The sequence below is a fragment of the Anticarsia gemmatalis genome, chromosome 30 (assembly GCF_050436995.1).
Source record: "Anticarsia gemmatalis isolate Benzon Research Colony breed Stoneville strain chromosome 30, ilAntGemm2 primary, whole genome shotgun sequence".
NCBI classification, from domain to species: domain Eukaryota; kingdom Metazoa; phylum Arthropoda; class Insecta; order Lepidoptera; family Erebidae; genus Anticarsia; species Anticarsia gemmatalis.
Window position 1 is genome coordinate 2391551 of NC_134774.1, and position 17415 is coordinate 2408965.

The window sequence follows — 17415 nt, forward strand, 5'->3', positions numbered from 1 at the left end:
GTATGTTTATCAATTATTTGGTTCCCATAATCTCTGCTTAGTTGGGAATCAAATGACTGAGTATGAAATGTTCAATAAAGTTTATTATTACTTTATCAAATACATTTGAAATACAAAACTCGCCCCTGCCGACTTTAAACAACCCCTAATATACAATTTCAATCGGCATAAACAGGTTTATTCCCAACAAAAGGAATAGGGGTTCTTCCCAAACCTTTCCCAGTGTACTTTTCATTATCGCCATACCTAAGCCGTTTTCTAGGCCTTTCATACTCCATGACCGGAATTTTCGGGACATAAGTATCCCAATCATTTTTTTTAGCTTTCTCAACAATTTTAGGCTCATAAGGAATTCCTTCTGATATTTCTTTATCAATTTTCTTGAAAACATTATAGTTGCCCCATTCTGTGTTCTGATTTTTATTCTTGTAACTATTCTTTTTCGGGGAAATGTCTTCGTTTAGCCCTATAAGGTCCCACGCGCTGTCTCTTTTGTTATCAAAATTGTCTATTTTTAATTCTCTATTGTTCCAAGCTTCTGGTTTTTTATTCCAGTCGTTCTTTTTATTCCAGTTATCTTCTTTTTTGTCCCAATCGCTTTTCTTCTCCCAACTGTCTTTTTTATTCCAGGATTCTGCTTTTTTGTTCCAGGATTCTTCTTTTTTATTCCAGTCGTTGTCCTTTTTATTCCAATTATCTTCTCGTTTATTCCAGTCGTTCTCTTTTTTATTCCAGTCGTTCTCTTTTTTATTCCAGTTGTCCTCTTTTTTATTCCAGTCCTTGTCTTTTTTATTCCAACTATCTTCTCTTTTATTCCAACTGTTGTCTTTTTTATTCCAATCGTCTTCTTTTTTATTCCAAATATTTTCTTTCTTATTCAAGCCTTCGTCTTTTTTATCCCAATTATTAGCCTTTTTATTCCACCTGTCATCTTTTTTATTCCAACTATCTTCCCTTTTATCATTATTCCAACTTTGTTCTTTCTTATTCCAATTTTCTTCTTTCTTATTATTCCAACTCTCTTCTTTCTTATTCCATTTATTGTTCTTCTCTTTTGAACCATCATCTTTATCCCATGCAACGTGTTTTTCAACAAAATGATCAGCCTTTTTCCAATCATTCTTCTTTTTTTCTCTCTCTAAACTTATTTCTCTGCTTAATCGTTCTTTTTTATTATTCTTTATCTTCTTCTTAGTCCAAATCCCTCTTTCTTCTGTCTTATCGATTCTTTTATCCAAATCTTCTCTCTTCTTCTTCTGCAAACGGGGTTTTTCATCAGAATCGACGATACGTTTCTTTTTGACTTTAGCCCAGTCTTTTGGCGAGTCTTCTGGCTTCTCCTTCTTGGACCAGTCATTTTCTTTGCCCCAGCCGAAGCCTTTGTCCACCCATCCATCGTCTTTATTCAAAGATCTTTCAAGAAATGGCTTTTTAGGAAGTCTTTCACCACTTTTCAACTTTTTTTCATTAGAATATTTGGTCTCGTGCTTACGTCCAGAGTTTTTTGTTTTATTTTTAATTTGTCTTTTTGATTTTATTTTGGTATGTTTATTGTGTTTCCTGTTTTCATCTAAAAAATCCCTTTTGTGAGTTTTATGTTTTTTTATTTTATTTTCTTCTGCGTTTTTTGATTCTTCTTTCTGAGTTCTTTCTTCTTTGTTAGGTAACTCAAATTCTAGATTTTTGACACCTTTCTTGTCTTTTTTATCGACTAGTTGCGTTCCTTTGTATTTATTTAGAATGTCGTCTATCAATGGTTCCACTAAGTCGAAATGTTCTTCTGATTTTTCAACTGCTGATGTTTCTCTGGCTGTAAAAGAAATAGAAATAGCTGATTTACGAAAGTATTTAGTTCATGATAAGATTCTCGATGGTCTGATTGAAATATTATGCTTCAGTTGAGAATAGTTTTTTAACATTCTAAATAATTTTAGCTTAGAAACCATTTCTTGTTTAAAAAGAGATCTTTTATAGTTTCTAACTTCAGAGTACAGTCTCTATATTACTATCACTCTCATAGTCTACTAGAACGGTTACCTAGAAGTCAGTCTTATAGTTAACCTAATGTTGTATTTGTTCAAACAAAGTTTTTCAAACCTCTGTCGTGAACTGTTGTTATGTTACACAACAAGCGTGACTTGTATCACGGCAACGCTCAGCTCAAACACTGCACCTACATCTATGTAATGTACAAGTTAACACACTGAGCGTTTACCCACCGATAAGAGCGGCTCGGTTACTTAGTAAAGGCTATGAACTAGTTATTTACTTACAACTAGTTCCTTCTCTATAAAGTTGAATATTCCTTCTGACATCTTCATTATCATAAGAATCGCTTTTATTGTTCTCATCACCTGAACTCTCATCAGTAGCCCTTGATCCTCTGAAACAAATAGATTTTTGTAAAGAGTTGTAATTTTAGTAGGTAGTTGTTAGTCTAAAAACTTGTTCTTGTTAATAATTCTTACAAAACTATATTGACCTGAGTAATATAATTCTTCTTATTCTTCTACTTAAAAGAACAATTTCAATTCATTAGCATCACGAAATAATCATGACATTATTATCAATGTATACAAAGTTATGTGTTTTTTAAAGATATCTCAAAAACGACTCGTCAGATTAGATCGTGGGATTGATGGCGAAACAATGTATTTCATACACCTCTGCTTACACCTCGGGTAAAACAGGACTGTTATTATGTATGCATGTTTGTAAATAAATCAAGAACATTAGGAGCACTACCTTTCAAAAAAAATATTTATTTATTTTAAACTTCATATACATGTATGTTGGCGGACTTATTGCCAAAGGCATTATCTACCAGTCTACTCTAGGGCGATGCAGAGATTGAAAGAAGTAGGTGGTTAAAAAAAATTAAATAAAGGGCGTTAAGAACAAGGTTTACAAATAAATAAAAATAAGGTCATGTACGTGTACTTAAATGTAGATAGGTACAAAAATGAGAGCTTTCTACTCTTATAAAGTCGATTAAAAATAGCCTATTAGGCTTAGCGTAGATCTAAGTCAAAACTGTCTTAAGATAGACTTGACAATGTCACACAAGTCTGTCTAACCCTTGTTTTCTGAGGTACATTTAGCGGTAGTTTATCTATTCAATAGCGTTAAGACTCATATAAAAAACGCTATTGAATAGATAAACTACCGCTAAATGTACGTCAGAATCAGGGCATAAGTCTTGCACTACTGTGTCATACTTACGAGTCTTTTTGATAAAATTTTCTATAATCACGTAAAACTTCTGGATTCTTTATGTAGTGGTAGCTTATACGATTTTTTACATCCTGGGCGTAGGAACCTGAAATAAAAAAATACATATTATGTAAATATCAGTCTATCCTTTCTTCCTTCTACTAAGTTGGAGTCGGCTTCCACTCTCACCGGATGCAGCTGAATACTAGTATTTTACATGGAGCGACTGTCTATCGGAGCTCCACAACACGGTAACTTCGTTATAACACGATACCCTTCGGTAAAATTCGTTGTCAGACTTTCAAGCTTCTGACTACTAGTAACGATTGTCAAAGATCTTTGAAAATGACATCCGGGATCCACAATTTAACGTTCCTTCTGTCACACACACAGGAACTACTGCCTCCATGGCGCAGTGGTTTAGGTCACCATGCCGCTACCATACGGGAGGTCGTAGGTTCGACATGGAACAATTATTTGTGGATCGCACAAATAATTGTTTTGAGTTTGGTTATACTTTGTGTCCGTCGTTTGTATGTTTGTAAAAGTCCCCGCGACACGAACAAAAAGAAAAGGAAACATAGAACAACTTTGACACTAGGTTGACCACTAACCTTACGATAAAATAAATTATAGTATGGGTAAATATTTAATTGTAACTTACGCTTGATAGTCCCAAAATCATAATCATCGTGGTGTCTTCTCCCTTTCTTATACTCGTCCAAAACTTCAGGGTTCTTTAGAAAATACATACGTGTTTCTACAGATTCTTTCTGAGATTCTTTAGACCCCTTGTCAAGCCTGTCGTTTTTAGCTAAAAAAATAATGTGTCCAATATTTGGGTTTGATGGCCAGTTTTATAAAAAACTGACCACTACTTGAGTTTTCTCATAAAATATCGAGTTCAATATAATTTGACTGTAGCGGCCAGTTTTATAAAAACTGTCCATGAAAAAGCTTCCTTTTAAATAAATTACGTGTTTAATATTAGTCGTAGTGGTTAGTTTAAATAAAATTGTTGTATGCAGGAGGATTGTTTGTAGCGATTTGTATGGACAATATTTAAAATTAGTTTATTTTTAGTAGATATTTAGTGGTATCGTATGTCTAGCTGATATTCGAATATAGTGGCCAATTTGTTGAATCTAAACTACTGTAGAACTGTTAGTGGTGACGATCGTGTGTGTTTTCTCGACTATCGAAACTGGGAATCGAACCAGAATCCTATGTAAATACTATCAAATAAACTCAAACTTGTTTTCACTCAGGACATTAACCCAAGACTTTATTTCCTACCACTTTACCACACAAGAAGGTTTTGAGTTCGAGCCCCGAGCCGAAAACCCATTTTCTACCATTCACTCAAGATGGTTTTGGATTTGCCCAAAACCTTTTTGGTACGCCAGAGGGTCGAACCCAACATCCAACGTTGATATTTTTTTCAGAATGATATTCTTTACTTACCTTTACCATCGTTATTTTCATCTAAGCTCCTCCCATTTTGCTTCTTATAAATCTCTAAAACCTCCGGGTTTCCAATATAATGTATTCGAGGAGTATTCTTCTCTTTCTCAAATTTCTCATTGGCATCGTAGTTCTTTTGCAGTAATTTCATCGATTCTAGCAGCGCTGGGTCGGAAATGACTGTTTCTGAAAAATTATAAACATCCATATTCTTACCCTCTTATTCATAAACACACTATAAACCTATTTTAGTTAAAAAGCTACTATAATATGTTTTCTCTCTTTCATTTCGCTAAGGAGAGAAAGAAACAAAACACTTTATAAGCCTTTCAGAACTTCATATATTTTTATGAATAACAGGGTTGTAATATTATATTAATAAATTTCATGCATTAATGTCCCACTGCTGGGCAAGGGTCTCCTCCCGTAATGAGGAAGGAATAAGGCCTAAGTAACAGTTGGTACCTCCCACGCAAGTGATTGCAGGTTCGAACCCGAGGCAACACACCAATGAATTTCCATGTTATGTGTGTATTAGAAATAATTATCACTTGTTCCAACGGTGAAGGAAAACATCGTGATGCAACCTTGCATGCCTGAGAGTTCTTTAGAACAGTTCTTGAAGGTATGCTAAGTCCTAACCCGCACTTGGCCAGTGTGGTGGACTCAAGGCCTAACAGCCCCTCATTCCGGGAGGAGACCCTTACCCAGCAGTGGGACATAAATGTCCCAGTAATTAATGGGTTATTTTTTTTTATAATTCAAATATTAAAATTGTCTCAGATTTTGAATTAATATTTTAAACAAATATAACTTGTTATAACACATGGTATTATATGTACATATAAAATAATACATGTTTACACAGTTTGAGCCTATTACTGACGTAATTGTAAGCGAATGACGCTAATTATTGCGCCATAGGGAACTATTGTAATTAATATACTGTATAGGTATTTATTTGTTTAATAATATCACGCTTGTTATAACCAAAGGTGTAGGCAGAGGTGTATAAGACGCAAAACATTGTATAAAAAAGATAGCTTAGAGAGTTTTTGTTAATTCATACTCGTAGGTCACAAGTGTATTAAATTCAAAAGGATTTAACAAGTGATAAATTAGTAATCCATAGTCAAATATCATTCGGTTTTGGAATTTCTCACGAAAATGGTAAGTTTTATCAAAAACACCTAGACATAATTATAGTCACACCAACTGGGTAAACGCTCAGTGTGTTAACTTGTACATTACATAGATGTAGGTGCAGTGTTTGAGCTGAGCGTCTCCGTGATACAAGTCACGCTTGTTGTTTAACATAACAACAGTTCACCACAAACACTTACACTACTTTGGCACTAGGTTCACTAACCATACGATAGTTCAACTTATAACTTACCCTTATTTTCTTCTTTAACCTTGTAGTTCTTATCATTATTGTCATAAACTTTGTTAATTAAATTAATTAATTTCACTGTTTCGCCGTAACCTTTGTTGTTAATTATAGGAACTTTCTTATCTGACGGTTTGGATAAACTGGTAGTTAGCGAAAATACTGAAATAAAAAGCAATTAGTTAAATAGTAACTATCCAGTTTCGGGTGAAATTTGGGTCGCCACACCGCTTCCATTGCGTCGGGAGGTCGTAGTTTCGATTCCCACACGGAACAATTATTTGTGGGACCCATAAATAATTGTTTCGGGTCTGGTTGTACTTTGTGTCCGTTGTTTGTATGTTTGTAAAAGTCCCCACGACACAAGAGCAATACTTAGTGCGGGAGTAGTCTTGTAAAATAACTAACTGACCCGCGCAACTTCGCTTGCGTTATATAAGAAAGAATGAATTATATTTTTCCCCGTTTTTGTTATATTTTTTACTGGTACTCAGTACTTTGCTCCTGTTGGTCGTAGCGTAATTTTATACAGCCTTTAGCCTTCCTCGATAAATAGGGTGTCCAACAGTAAAATGTTTTTTCAATTCGCACCAAAAGTTCCTGAGATTAGCGCGTTCATACAAAAAAACAAACTCTTTAGCTTTATAATATTAGTATAGATAAGTAATTATACATTTTAATAAATTATTTTAATACATAAATAAACTCGTTTTGAACACTTACCAAAAACACACAAAGTATATAAGTACATTTTTCATCGATACATGATATCGCAAAGAATTTTTTAGTAGCCAAATAAAAATTGTTTTTATTTCTCTTATCGAAATATTTGATTGAAAACTAGACCGTACCAAAACAATACTAGAATTGGTATATATTTACATACTAACATACTTGTACATACATAGTATCACGACTTTTTCCCATAGAGGTAGGCAGAGACCAGGAAACGAGACGTTCTGGTCTCTATAGTATTCACTAGCTGACCCGCGCAACTTCGCTTGCGTCACATAAGAGAGAATGGGTCATATTTTTTCCCGTTTTTGTAACATTTGACACTGTTACTCTGCTCCTTTTGGTCGTAGCGTGATGATATATAGCCTATAGCCTTCCTCGATAAATGGGTTAACTAACAATGAACGAATTTTTCAAATCGGACCCGTAGTTCCTGAGATTATCGCGTTCAAACAAACAAACTCTTCAGCTTTATAATATTAGTATAGATAACCGACGGTCTCGTATGACAACATGTATGTATGTGAATGAAGCAAAGGAAGTTTTTAAGGATCGTACCAAGTGACGTTCTTTGGTCTCTGCCTACCCTTATGGGAAAAAGACTACACAGATGCTCGTGGCTAAGTAACGACAGCCATATGCATCGATCTGTGACGTTAAGCTACTCTTGCCGAGGTTGGTCGGTAGATGGATGATCATAGTATACATACTTAGTTTCTCCGTGTTTCGGAAGGCACGTTAAATTGTGGGTCCCGGCTGTCATTTTCAAAGATCTTTGACAGTCGTTAACAGTAGTCAGAAGCTTGAGAGGTTGACAATTTGAGTTATATATGTGCGATCCACATATAGTAGTTTTAGGTCTGGTTGTACTTTGTGTCTGTTGTTTGTATGTAATAAAAATGCCCGCGGCACAAGAGCCATTCTTAGCACGGGAGTTTGTCTTTAAAAAAGATATCAAAAACAAGGAAATTCTTTTTTTTTTAACTTCCGTTATAACATCGTGTGCAATATATCCTACGCACATCCTGTTTATATTTATTATTTATTTGCACACGTGAAATACCATGGTATGTTGCATGTTTAACTGAAAAACATTTGATATGACGCGCTGATAAACAGTATATTAATCATTATCAATCAGGTTCTGAGCCGCGGGTGATATTTTACACAGTGTTAGTAGTGTTGATAATAGTAGCATACCTGTACTAAATATTTTCAGTCCATTAAGGGTGACAAATCTACATCGAGCTATGCTGCGTCGTGCTATGTTTCGTCAACTCGCTCGTCTAATATTTTAATGAGGATGTAGCGGGATCTACAGGGACCAGCGCACAACCAACCACCACGCACAGTGTGACTGACGTCACAAGTCCTGAATCGCGCTATCGAAGTTTGCACTGCAAGTGACTATATATACAAGTTCCTGACTACAACAGTCGGGCAGCCTAGGCCCACCAGTCATGATCACCTCGCCTGCTCGGAGGATCCTCCCTTTGTGTTGGAGGAACATGATCACCTCGTTCTTTCACAAGGATACAAACAAACTATGCTGTGCTGCGCTTTGTGAGGCTAAACTCTGTTTAAAACAAAAACAAGCACAAACATAGCACAGCGCATCATAGCTCGATGTTGGTTGGTCACCCTTAATCAGGGAGCGATCCTATGGTCACACATGCACGCTACCAAACTCCTATCTACTCCAATAAAATAAAAATAGCACTTTTTCTCACGTCATCGTCAAATGGCCATAGAAAAAAAGTCTTTGAAACTAACTCAATTCAATTAAAGCACGAAGACGCCCAGTTCAAATACACCACTATGCGGTCACCCATCTATGGAATTCAATCGAAATAAATTTTAGCAATATCGATTTTGCGGTTTTGCCATGGAAGCTTAAAAGATAGAGACAGTTGCGGGTAAAAAGTATTCTTAACACATCACTGTTATAGCCGTTTCACTGTACTAAACAACACTGTTATATTATCTATCATTCAGTCATCGGAAACTATGTTAATCCTTCACAATCAAGACATGTTTATTAATGAGTCAACTGATTTATTAAGTCAGTCTATATTTTATAATGGACACCAAGGTTCTTCTGATTGGGCTTTGTATAGCTGTGGTTACAGGTTTGTACAAATACTAGATTATTCCTCGACCTCGACACGTTTTTATAAAAAAACATAACCTATGTTCTTTTTAAAGTATAATCTGTTCATTTGCAAAATTTTATCGAAATTGGTTGAGCCTATAAAGGCTATAAGCTGTATATCATTACGCTACGACCAATAGGAGCAGAGTACCAGTAGAAAATGTTACAAAAAAGGGGAAAATTATGACCCATTCACTCTTATGTGACGCAAGCGAAGTTGCGCGGGTCAGCTGGTCTTTCATATAAAATCTGATAGTAATAAAAATACGGTCTTTCCAGCATACCCGACGGAAGACCAGGTCCTGGTGAAGCTGGACGATGGTCCCCGCTACCAGTACATGTCAGGAGCCGAGGGTCCCGAGCTGGTGGACCTCTGGCTGAAGACCAGTGACGTGCAGCAAGCAGCCAGATATAACCCTGACCAGAATAATGGATACCATCTTTTCACCAGGTAAGAAAAGAGGAGCTCGTGGCTTAGTTAACAACAGCCACGCGGATCGATCTCTGAGGTTAAGCTATGCTTGCCGAGGTTGTTCTGTGGATGGGTGACCATTTTATACGTATTGAGTTCCTCCGTGTTTCGGAAGGCACGTTCAATTGTGGGTCCCGCCTGTTTATTATCAAAGATTTTTGACATTCGCTAACAGTAGTCAGAATTAGTCCAGTAGTAGGTATATATGTCCTGAAAAGATTCAGCTTTCAGAAACCGTTATAATTAGAAAAAACCTTTCCCCTTTTCAGGAAAAACCCAAAGATCAGTCAGCCCATACCTCTGGGCTACGACAGTCTACTGAAGACTTCTCACTACGACGTGAACAAGAAGACGGTGATCCTCATCCATGGATGGAGGAACACACCTACTTCAGACTTTAACGTGCATTTGATTGATGGTAATCTATGCTTATCTATACTAATATTATAAAGTTGAAGAGTTTGTTTATACCAAAACTAGCTGACCCGCGTAACTTCGCTTACGTCACATAAGAGAGAATGAGTTAAAATTTTCCCCGTTTTTGTAACATTTTTAACTCGTACTCTGCTCCTATTGGTCGTAGCGTGATGATATATAGCCTATAGCCTTCCTCGATAAATGGGCTATCTAACACTGAAAGAATTTTTCAAATCGGACCAGTAGTTCCTGAGATTAGCGCGTTCAAACAAACAAACAAACAATCAAACAAACAAACAAACAAACTCTTCAGCTTTATAATATTAATATATATTTAGTATAGATAAAGATGTAAAGATCGATATAAACTAAAATATTTACCTTGGTCTACTTCCAGCGTACCTGACTGCCGAAGATGTCAATGTTATCATGGTGGACTGGAGCATTGGCGCCGGAGTCCTATATGTGGTAGCTCTCAACAATGTACACAGATCAGGTAAAAAGCTGTACTTTCCTTTGTGTGCTGTGCGGAAGGCGAAAACATTTTATTTACTTCCACGCTTGCCGAGGTTGTTCTGTGGATGGGTGACCATCTTATAAATATCGAGTTCCTCCGTGTTTCGGAAGGCACGTTAAATTGTGGGTCCCGGCAGTCATTTTCGAAGAAGGGTATCGTGTTATATCCCAGGTAACTGGGTTGTGGAGGTCAGATAGGCAGTCGCTGCATGTAAAACACTGGTATTCAGCTGCATCCGGTGAGACTGGAAGCCGACTCGATATATACATACAATTCTCTACTACTATCGACTACCGACAACTGGCTAGGCGAGAAATTTTACACGATAATCTGATCAGCGCCTCTAACGGCTTTGTTAGAAATATTTTGGCAGTATATTTTAAATGTCAACACTATAATGTCGTGTCAGACACTATGACAGTACAGACACACACTGTCACGTGCATACATAGTTGACAGTCGGTGTGTGTGCGGACACACGCGCGGTACAAGCGGAGCTGTGCTGTTACACACAGTGTCTGTACATATGTACAGTGCGTGTGCGTGTCAGACACTATGACAGTACAGACACACACTGTCACGTGCATACATAGTTGACAGTCGGTGTGTGTGCGGACACACGCGCGGTACAAGCGGAGCTGTGCTGTTACACACAGTGTCTGTACATATGTACAGTGCGTGTGCGTGTCAGACACTATGACAGTACAGACACACACTGTCACGTGCATACATAGTTGACAGTCGGTGTGTGTGCGGACACACGCGCGGTACAAGCGGAGCTGTGCTGTTACACACAGTGTCTGTACATATGTACAGTGCGTGTGCGTGTCAGACACTATGACAGTACAGACACACACTGTCACGTGCATACATAGTTGACAGTCGGTGTGTGTGCGGACACACGCGCGGTACAAGCGGAGCTGTGCTGTTACACACAGTGTCTGTACATATGTACAGTGCGTGTGCGTGTCAGACACTATAACAGTACAGACACACACTGTCACGTGCATACAAAGTTGACAGTCGGTGTGTGTGCGGACACACGCGCGGTACAAGCGGAGCTGTGCTGTTACACACAGTGTCTGTACATATGTACAGTGCGTGTGCGTGTCAGACACTATGACAGTACAGACACACACTGTCACGTGCATACATAGTTGACAGTCGGTGTGTGTGCGGACACACGCGCGGTACAAGCAGAGCTGTGCTGTTACACACAGTGTCTGTACATATGTACAGTGCGTGTGCGTGTCAGACACTATGACAGTACAGACACACACTGTCACGTGCATACATAGTTGACAGTCGGTGTGTGTGCGGACACACGCGCGGTACAAGCGGAGCTGTGCTGTTACACACAGTGTCTGTACATATGTACAGTGCGTGTGCGTGTCAGACACTATGACAGTACAGACACACACTGTCACGTGCATACATAGTTGACAGTCGGTGTGTGTGCGGACACACGCGCGGTACAAGCGGAGCTGTGCTGTTACACACAGTGTCTGTACATATGTACAGTGCGTGTGCGTGTCAGACACTATGACAGTACAGACACACACTGTCACGTGCATACATAGTTGACAGTCGGTGTGTGTGCGGACACACGCGCGGTACAAGCGGAGCTGTGCTGTTACACACAGTGTCTGTACATATGTACAGTGCGTGTGGGTGTCAGACACTATGACAGTACAGACACACACTGTCACGTGCATACATAGTTGACAGTCAGTGTGTGTGCGGACACACGCGCGGTACAAGCGGAGCTGTGCTGTTACACACAGTGTCTGTACACATGTACAGTGCGTGTGGGTGTCAGACACTATGACAGTACAGACACACACTGTCACGTGCATACATAGTTGACAGTCGGTGTGTGTGCGGACACACGCGCGGTACAAGCGGAGCTGTGCTGTTACATGCATGTTAATACAATGCCTTATGATATAAAACTGAGAATCATTATTTGAAACAAACAAACTAATTATTTTGATAATTCATTATCTTTTCATGAATCTTGTTATTTTGATAAGTATAAAGAATCATCGTCCGATGGATTACATAAATTGAAATTGCTATATCTAAATTCGACGGTGATTCCCCGACCGGAAATCGGTTAAAGTTCAAAGTGGGTTCCAATCTCACGCGGGACAAATCTTTGTGTGATGAGCATGAGTGTTTGTTCTGAGCCTGATTATCAATTTATCTATATAAGTATGTATTTAGAAGTATATAAGTATGTTTATCAGTTATTTGGTTACAGTACAAGCTCAGCTTAGTTTGGAATCAAATGACCGTGTGTGAGTTGTCCAATGATATTTATTTATTCTAAAGTAGCCAGTTCTGTTGAAATCGACCAATAAGATTTCCTAAATCATCATCAGTCTAGCCTTTCTTCAAACTATGTTGGAGTCGACTTCCAGTCTCACTAGATGCAGCTGAATACCAGTATTTTACGTGGAGCGACTGCCTATAATCAATTTTTTGGGGCAAATGGTAAAACGGGACCTTATTACTAAGCCTCCACTGTCTGTCTTCAGGCTGTACACTTGGCGTATTTTTTACATTGTTTCTTATATATTTGTACTAGCTGACCCGCGCAACTTCGCTTGCGTCCTATAAGGGAGAATGGGAGAAATTTTTCCCCGTTTTTGTAACATTAATTACTGGTACTCTGCTCCTTTTGGTCGTAGCGTGATGATATATAGCCTATGTCCTTTCTCGGGTATCAAAATATATCCATACCAAATTTCATGCAAATTGGTTCGGTAGTTAAGGCGTGATTGAGTAGCAGACAGACAGACAGAGTTACTTTTGCATTTATAATATTAGTATGGAGTATGGAGGATTTATGTACTTCCAGTCAACACGGTTTTATAATAATTTTATATAAACAAAGCCATTCAACGTTTTGATTTTGTAATAACAAACCCTTGATGATTAATAAGGGTTGTGAAATCCCATGGAAGGGTTGAAATACGGGGTTTTTTAGAAATGTTTTTTAATCAATTTATTTAGCGGGTTTTTTGTTGTTTTGCTTTTTTTTGAAAGTGATAAAACACAATGTTTGTACCTAGTAATATTATCAAAATTCAAATTCAAATTCAAATTCAAAATTATTTATTGCAACAAACATGGTTCAGAGTTCTTATTTATAATACAGTTTCACATATTTGGCCGTTATAGGGACGCTGCCCCCGCCGCCGCGGCCGGCCCGTACCGTGCCGCAATACTAATATCGTGATATCTCCTAAACTATATGTCTAAATAACACACTGTAAACTGCAAAAATAATCTAAATTAAATGCTCGTGATGATGAACTTACTTATTTTGATAAGGATATATGTATTATTGGTTATATCACCAGTTAAACATCACCCAACGAATTAAATGTTTTTTTTAATACAGAAAAGTAGTTTTTGTGACTTAAATAAAAAAGCTGGATATATGTCATCGCGGACTTTTTTGTAGAACTAATAAAGACCAATGTTTTTGCTATACATTGTTCTTACTTGTATCCAACGGTATAAGCGGCGCACGCACAAATGCAATCTTCAATTAGATTTTTTTTCTGACTTCTTGGACATAAATCGCTATAACTCAGCTAATATAGTTTCAATGTATTTCAATTATATATAAAAACCTGTCGGAGAAAATACTCTTTCTATTAGTGAAAACCGCATCAAAATCCGTTGCGTAGTTTTAAAGTTTTATGCATACGAAGGGACTACAGACAAAATGGGCGACTTTGTTTTATACTATGTAGTGATGTATTTCCAGCGGACCACGTGTCTCGCTACATCAACTGGCTGCTAGCAGCGAGCGGCGGCAACATCGCGCGCTACCACGTCATCGGACACAGCCTCGGCGCTCACCAGGCCGGCATCGTCGGAAGACAGCTGGGAGGGAGACTACCTTACATCACTGGTAAATGATTAATTATTCTTACGCTTAAAGAAAAAATATCATTGGACAACTCACACACGGTCATTTGACTGCTTTCGTGGCACAATGGTTCAGGTGACCACGCCGCTACCATTGCGTCGGGAGGTGTTGGGTTCGATTCCCACATGGGACAATTATTTGTGCGATCCACAAATAATTGTTTCGTGTCTGGTTGTGCTTTGTATCCGTTGTTTGCATGTTTGTAAAAGTCCCCGCGACACAAGAGCAATTCTTAGTGCGGGAGTTGTCTCTTTTTAATAATAATTTCTCCCATTTCCTTCTAGCCCTGGACCCAGCTATGCCCGGCTGGATTACAAACGACTACGCCTTCAAACCAGACGATGGGATCTACACAGAAGTGATGCACACTGATGTAGGCCACTCCGGTCTACTTAGACCTTCAGGAGATGTGGACTTTTATCCCAACGGTGGGCGAGACATGCCTGGGTGTGAAGATAACAATTGTAGCCATCATCGGTGAGATAAAAATGTTTTGTGATTGCCAGATTGATAAGGAAATTGATGCAGCAATTTATAATTGGTTTAAAAGAGGTATAGAGATTGTTCTAAGATTGATAGAAACATTGAGCTAATTGATACAGAGATTGATCTAGCATTTGATGCAAATATTGATTTTGGAATTGATATAAATATTGTGCTAAATGATACTGAAATTTACGAAATTGATTATTGGCATACTGATAAAAGGACCGATAAAATATTGGACAGCCTCGATGGTTCAGTGGTAAGAGAGGTCGCTACACCACTACCGGTTCGATTCTCAGTGATCTACACACCATTTTTATAGTTCTGGTTTTACTTTAGGTATGCCCGTTGTTTGTATGTTTGTAAAAGTCCCGCAACACAAGAAAATTCTGAATGTTTTATACTTCCAGCTGCGACACTTGCATACAAGGCTCTCTACTATTTGCATGTATATATTATTAGCTTTAAACAGAAGCTCATATATAAATCGTCACATTATTATTTTAGTTGTATATTCTACATGGCGGAGTCGTTGACCCGCGGCGGGTTCACGGGGCGTCGCTGCGACAACCTCAACGCGGCGCTCGGTGGCAACTGCGGCGGGGCTAGCCTCAGGATGGGGGGCCCTACTGCTAAGACTGGGTAAGTAGACTTCATGTTGACCCTGTCTCTCTCTCTCTCCCTCTCTCTCTCTCTATAGCGACATAGCCAGTTGCGCTCACCGGTTGGTAAACGATCTGTGTGTTAAGTAAACTTTGGCGCGGTCATTCCATAGATAAGGGATCTACGGCTAAGACTGGGTAAGTAATTATACAATAACATCCATTTTTTTAAAAGTCAACTCCCCAAATAAGAATTGCTCTTTATTATTTAATAGGATACGGGAATTAACGCGAACACGCATTTTACCTTAAAACGCCGAACGTTTCGGCGCAGGTTGCACTCACCGTGGTCGCAGGCTGACCAGTCGCCCTGTCCAGGTCACCTCGCCGCAATAACTGTAGCGCCCCGTATGTTGGGTTCGAATCCCACCCGGGACAAATAATTGTGTGATGAGCACGAGTATTTGTTCTGAGCCTGGTTGTTAATTTATTTATATAAGTATGTATTTACAAGTATATATGTTTATCAGTTATTTGGTTACAGTACAAGCTCTGCTTAGTTTGAAACCAAATGACAGTGTGTGAGTTGTTCAGTGATATTTATTTATTATTTTTATTCTTTCAGATACACTGGTATCTACCATTTGGAAACCAACGCTTATTCTCCTTTCTCGCAAGGATAAATACCTTTTTTTGCAAATAAACAATTATAAAATGAAAATGTATTTGACTAAAAACCCCTAAAAATGTCTGTTTGTCTGTCTGTCCGTCTGCCTGTCACCAACCTGTATTTGTTTTTTTAACTCCCTAATATTTATTAAGCAGTGGTATTTAGTTGATGCCTTCCACGCAAGTGGTCGAGGGTTCGAACCCGTAGCAACACACCAATGACTTTTCAAGTTATGTGTGTATTAGAAATATACCACTTGTTCCAACTGTAAAGGAAATCTTCGTGTAGCAACCTTGCATGCCTGAGAGTTGTTTAAATTAGTTGAAGATATGCAAGGTCGCAAACCCGCAATTGGCCAGCGTGGTGGACTCAAGGCCTAACCCCTCCCTCATTACGGGTGGAGACACTTGCCTAGCAATGGGACATTAATGGGTTACTTTCACATTTTCAAAGGTTATCATAGCTTTTCTTCCAACTATGTTGGAGACGGCTTCCAGTCTCACCGGATGCAGCTGGATACCAGTATTTTACATGGAGCGACTAACTATTAGACTTGTACAAGCTATTTACCTGGGTTATAACACGATACCTTCATTAAGACTGGTTGTCAGACTTTCTATCTTCTGATTACTGGTGTAGCGGATCGCTACATACAGTGACATCTAATGGAACGAGCGCACAACCACCAACTCGCAGAGTGACTGACGTCACAAATCCTGAATCGCGCTATCAAAGTTTGCACTGCCATTCGCTATATATACAAGTTCCCGACTAGAACAGTCGGGCAGCCTAGGCCCACCAGGCATGATCACCTCGCCTGTTCGGAGGATCCTCCCTTTGTGTTGGAGGAACATGATCACCTCGTTCCTCCACACAGGTAACGACTGTCAAAGATCTTTGAAAATGATAGCTGGAACTTACAATTTAACGAGCCTTCCGAAACACGGAACTCGATATGTAAAATATGGCTTAATATTTACCAATCAACCACAGCAAGTGTAGCTTAACCTGAGAAACCTATACACGGGGCTGTTGAAGCTCAATATGTTAAATAGGGTCACCCATCGACCGACCATCCTCTGCAACTGTAGCTTAACCTGAGAGATCAATCTACGCGACTATTACTTAGCCACAGGCTCGTTAGCAGTGGTTTAGGTCGCCACGCCGCTACCATTGCGTCGGGATATCGTGGGTATGATTCCCACACGGGACAATTATTTGTGCGATCCACAAATAATTGTTTCGGGTCTGATTGTACTTTGTGTCCGTTGTTTGTTTGTTTGTAAATCCCCGCGACACAAGAGCAATTGTTAGTGCGGGAGTTGTCTCTATAAAAACAAAGTCTAGAATA

At 38.7% G+C, this 17415-nt stretch overlaps 2 protein-coding genes across 3 annotated transcripts; one reads left to right on the forward strand and one right to left on the reverse strand.

Moving 5' to 3' along the window:
- Nucleotides 1–65: 65 nt before the first annotated feature.
- On the reverse strand, nucleotides 66–6930 carry LOC142985476 (uncharacterized). Its single transcript, XM_076133676.1, has 7 exons — nucleotides 6791–6930; nucleotides 6074–6229; nucleotides 4678–4863; nucleotides 3878–4027; nucleotides 3223–3319; nucleotides 2274–2383; nucleotides 66–1810 (listed from the first exon to the last, which is right to left on the reverse strand). The coding sequence occupies exons 1-7, from the start codon at nucleotides 6816–6818 to the stop codon at nucleotides 159–161; spliced, it is 2379 nt and encodes a 792-aa protein (XP_075989791.1). The 5' UTR covers nucleotides 6819–6930; the 3' UTR covers nucleotides 66–158.
- LOC142985477 (pancreatic lipase-related protein 2-like) lies at nucleotides 5689–16115 on the forward strand. 2 transcript variants are annotated; one of them, XM_076133678.1, is made up of 8 exons: nucleotides 5689–5847; nucleotides 9234–9405; nucleotides 9696–9844; nucleotides 10241–10339; nucleotides 14142–14288; nucleotides 14591–14783; nucleotides 15300–15434; nucleotides 16020–16115. In XM_076133678.1, exons 2-8 carry the CDS (start codon nucleotides 9293–9295, stop codon nucleotides 16075–16077), a joined length of 894 nt encoding a protein of 297 aa, XP_075989793.1. In that variant the 5' UTR covers nucleotides 5689–5847; nucleotides 9234–9292; the 3' UTR covers nucleotides 16078–16115. The 2 variants fall into 2 exon arrangements, with proteins under 2 accessions (XP_075989793.1, XP_075989792.1); XM_076133677.1 differs by lacking the exon at nucleotides 5689–5847 and adding an exon at nucleotides 8879–8931.
- The last annotated feature ends 1300 nt before the right edge of the window (nucleotides 16116–17415 follow it).

Coding starts and splice junctions, on each gene's coding strand:
- LOC142985477 (XM_076133677.1), top strand. CDS start 8,883: ATGGACACCAAGGTTCTTCTGATTGGGCTTTGTATAGCTGTGGTTACA. Junction 8,932..9,233: donor TTGTATAGCTGTGGTTACAG/GTTTGTACAAAT, acceptor CGGTCTTTCCAG/CATACCCGACGGAAGACCAG. Junction 15,435..16,019: donor GGCCCTACTGCTAAGACTGG/GTAAGTAGACTT, acceptor TTATTCTTTCAG/ATACACTGGTATCTACCATT.
- LOC142985476 (XM_076133676.1), bottom strand. CDS start 6,818: ATGTACTTATATACTTTGTGTGTTTTTG. Junction 4,864..6,073: donor GGTTAAAGAAGAAAATAAGG/GTAAGTTATAAG, acceptor ATAATTTTTCAG/AAACAGTCATTTCCGACCCA. Junction 4,028..4,677: donor TGAAAATAACGATGGTAAAG/GTAAGTAAAGAA, acceptor TTATTTTTTTAG/CTAAAAACGACAGGCTTGAC.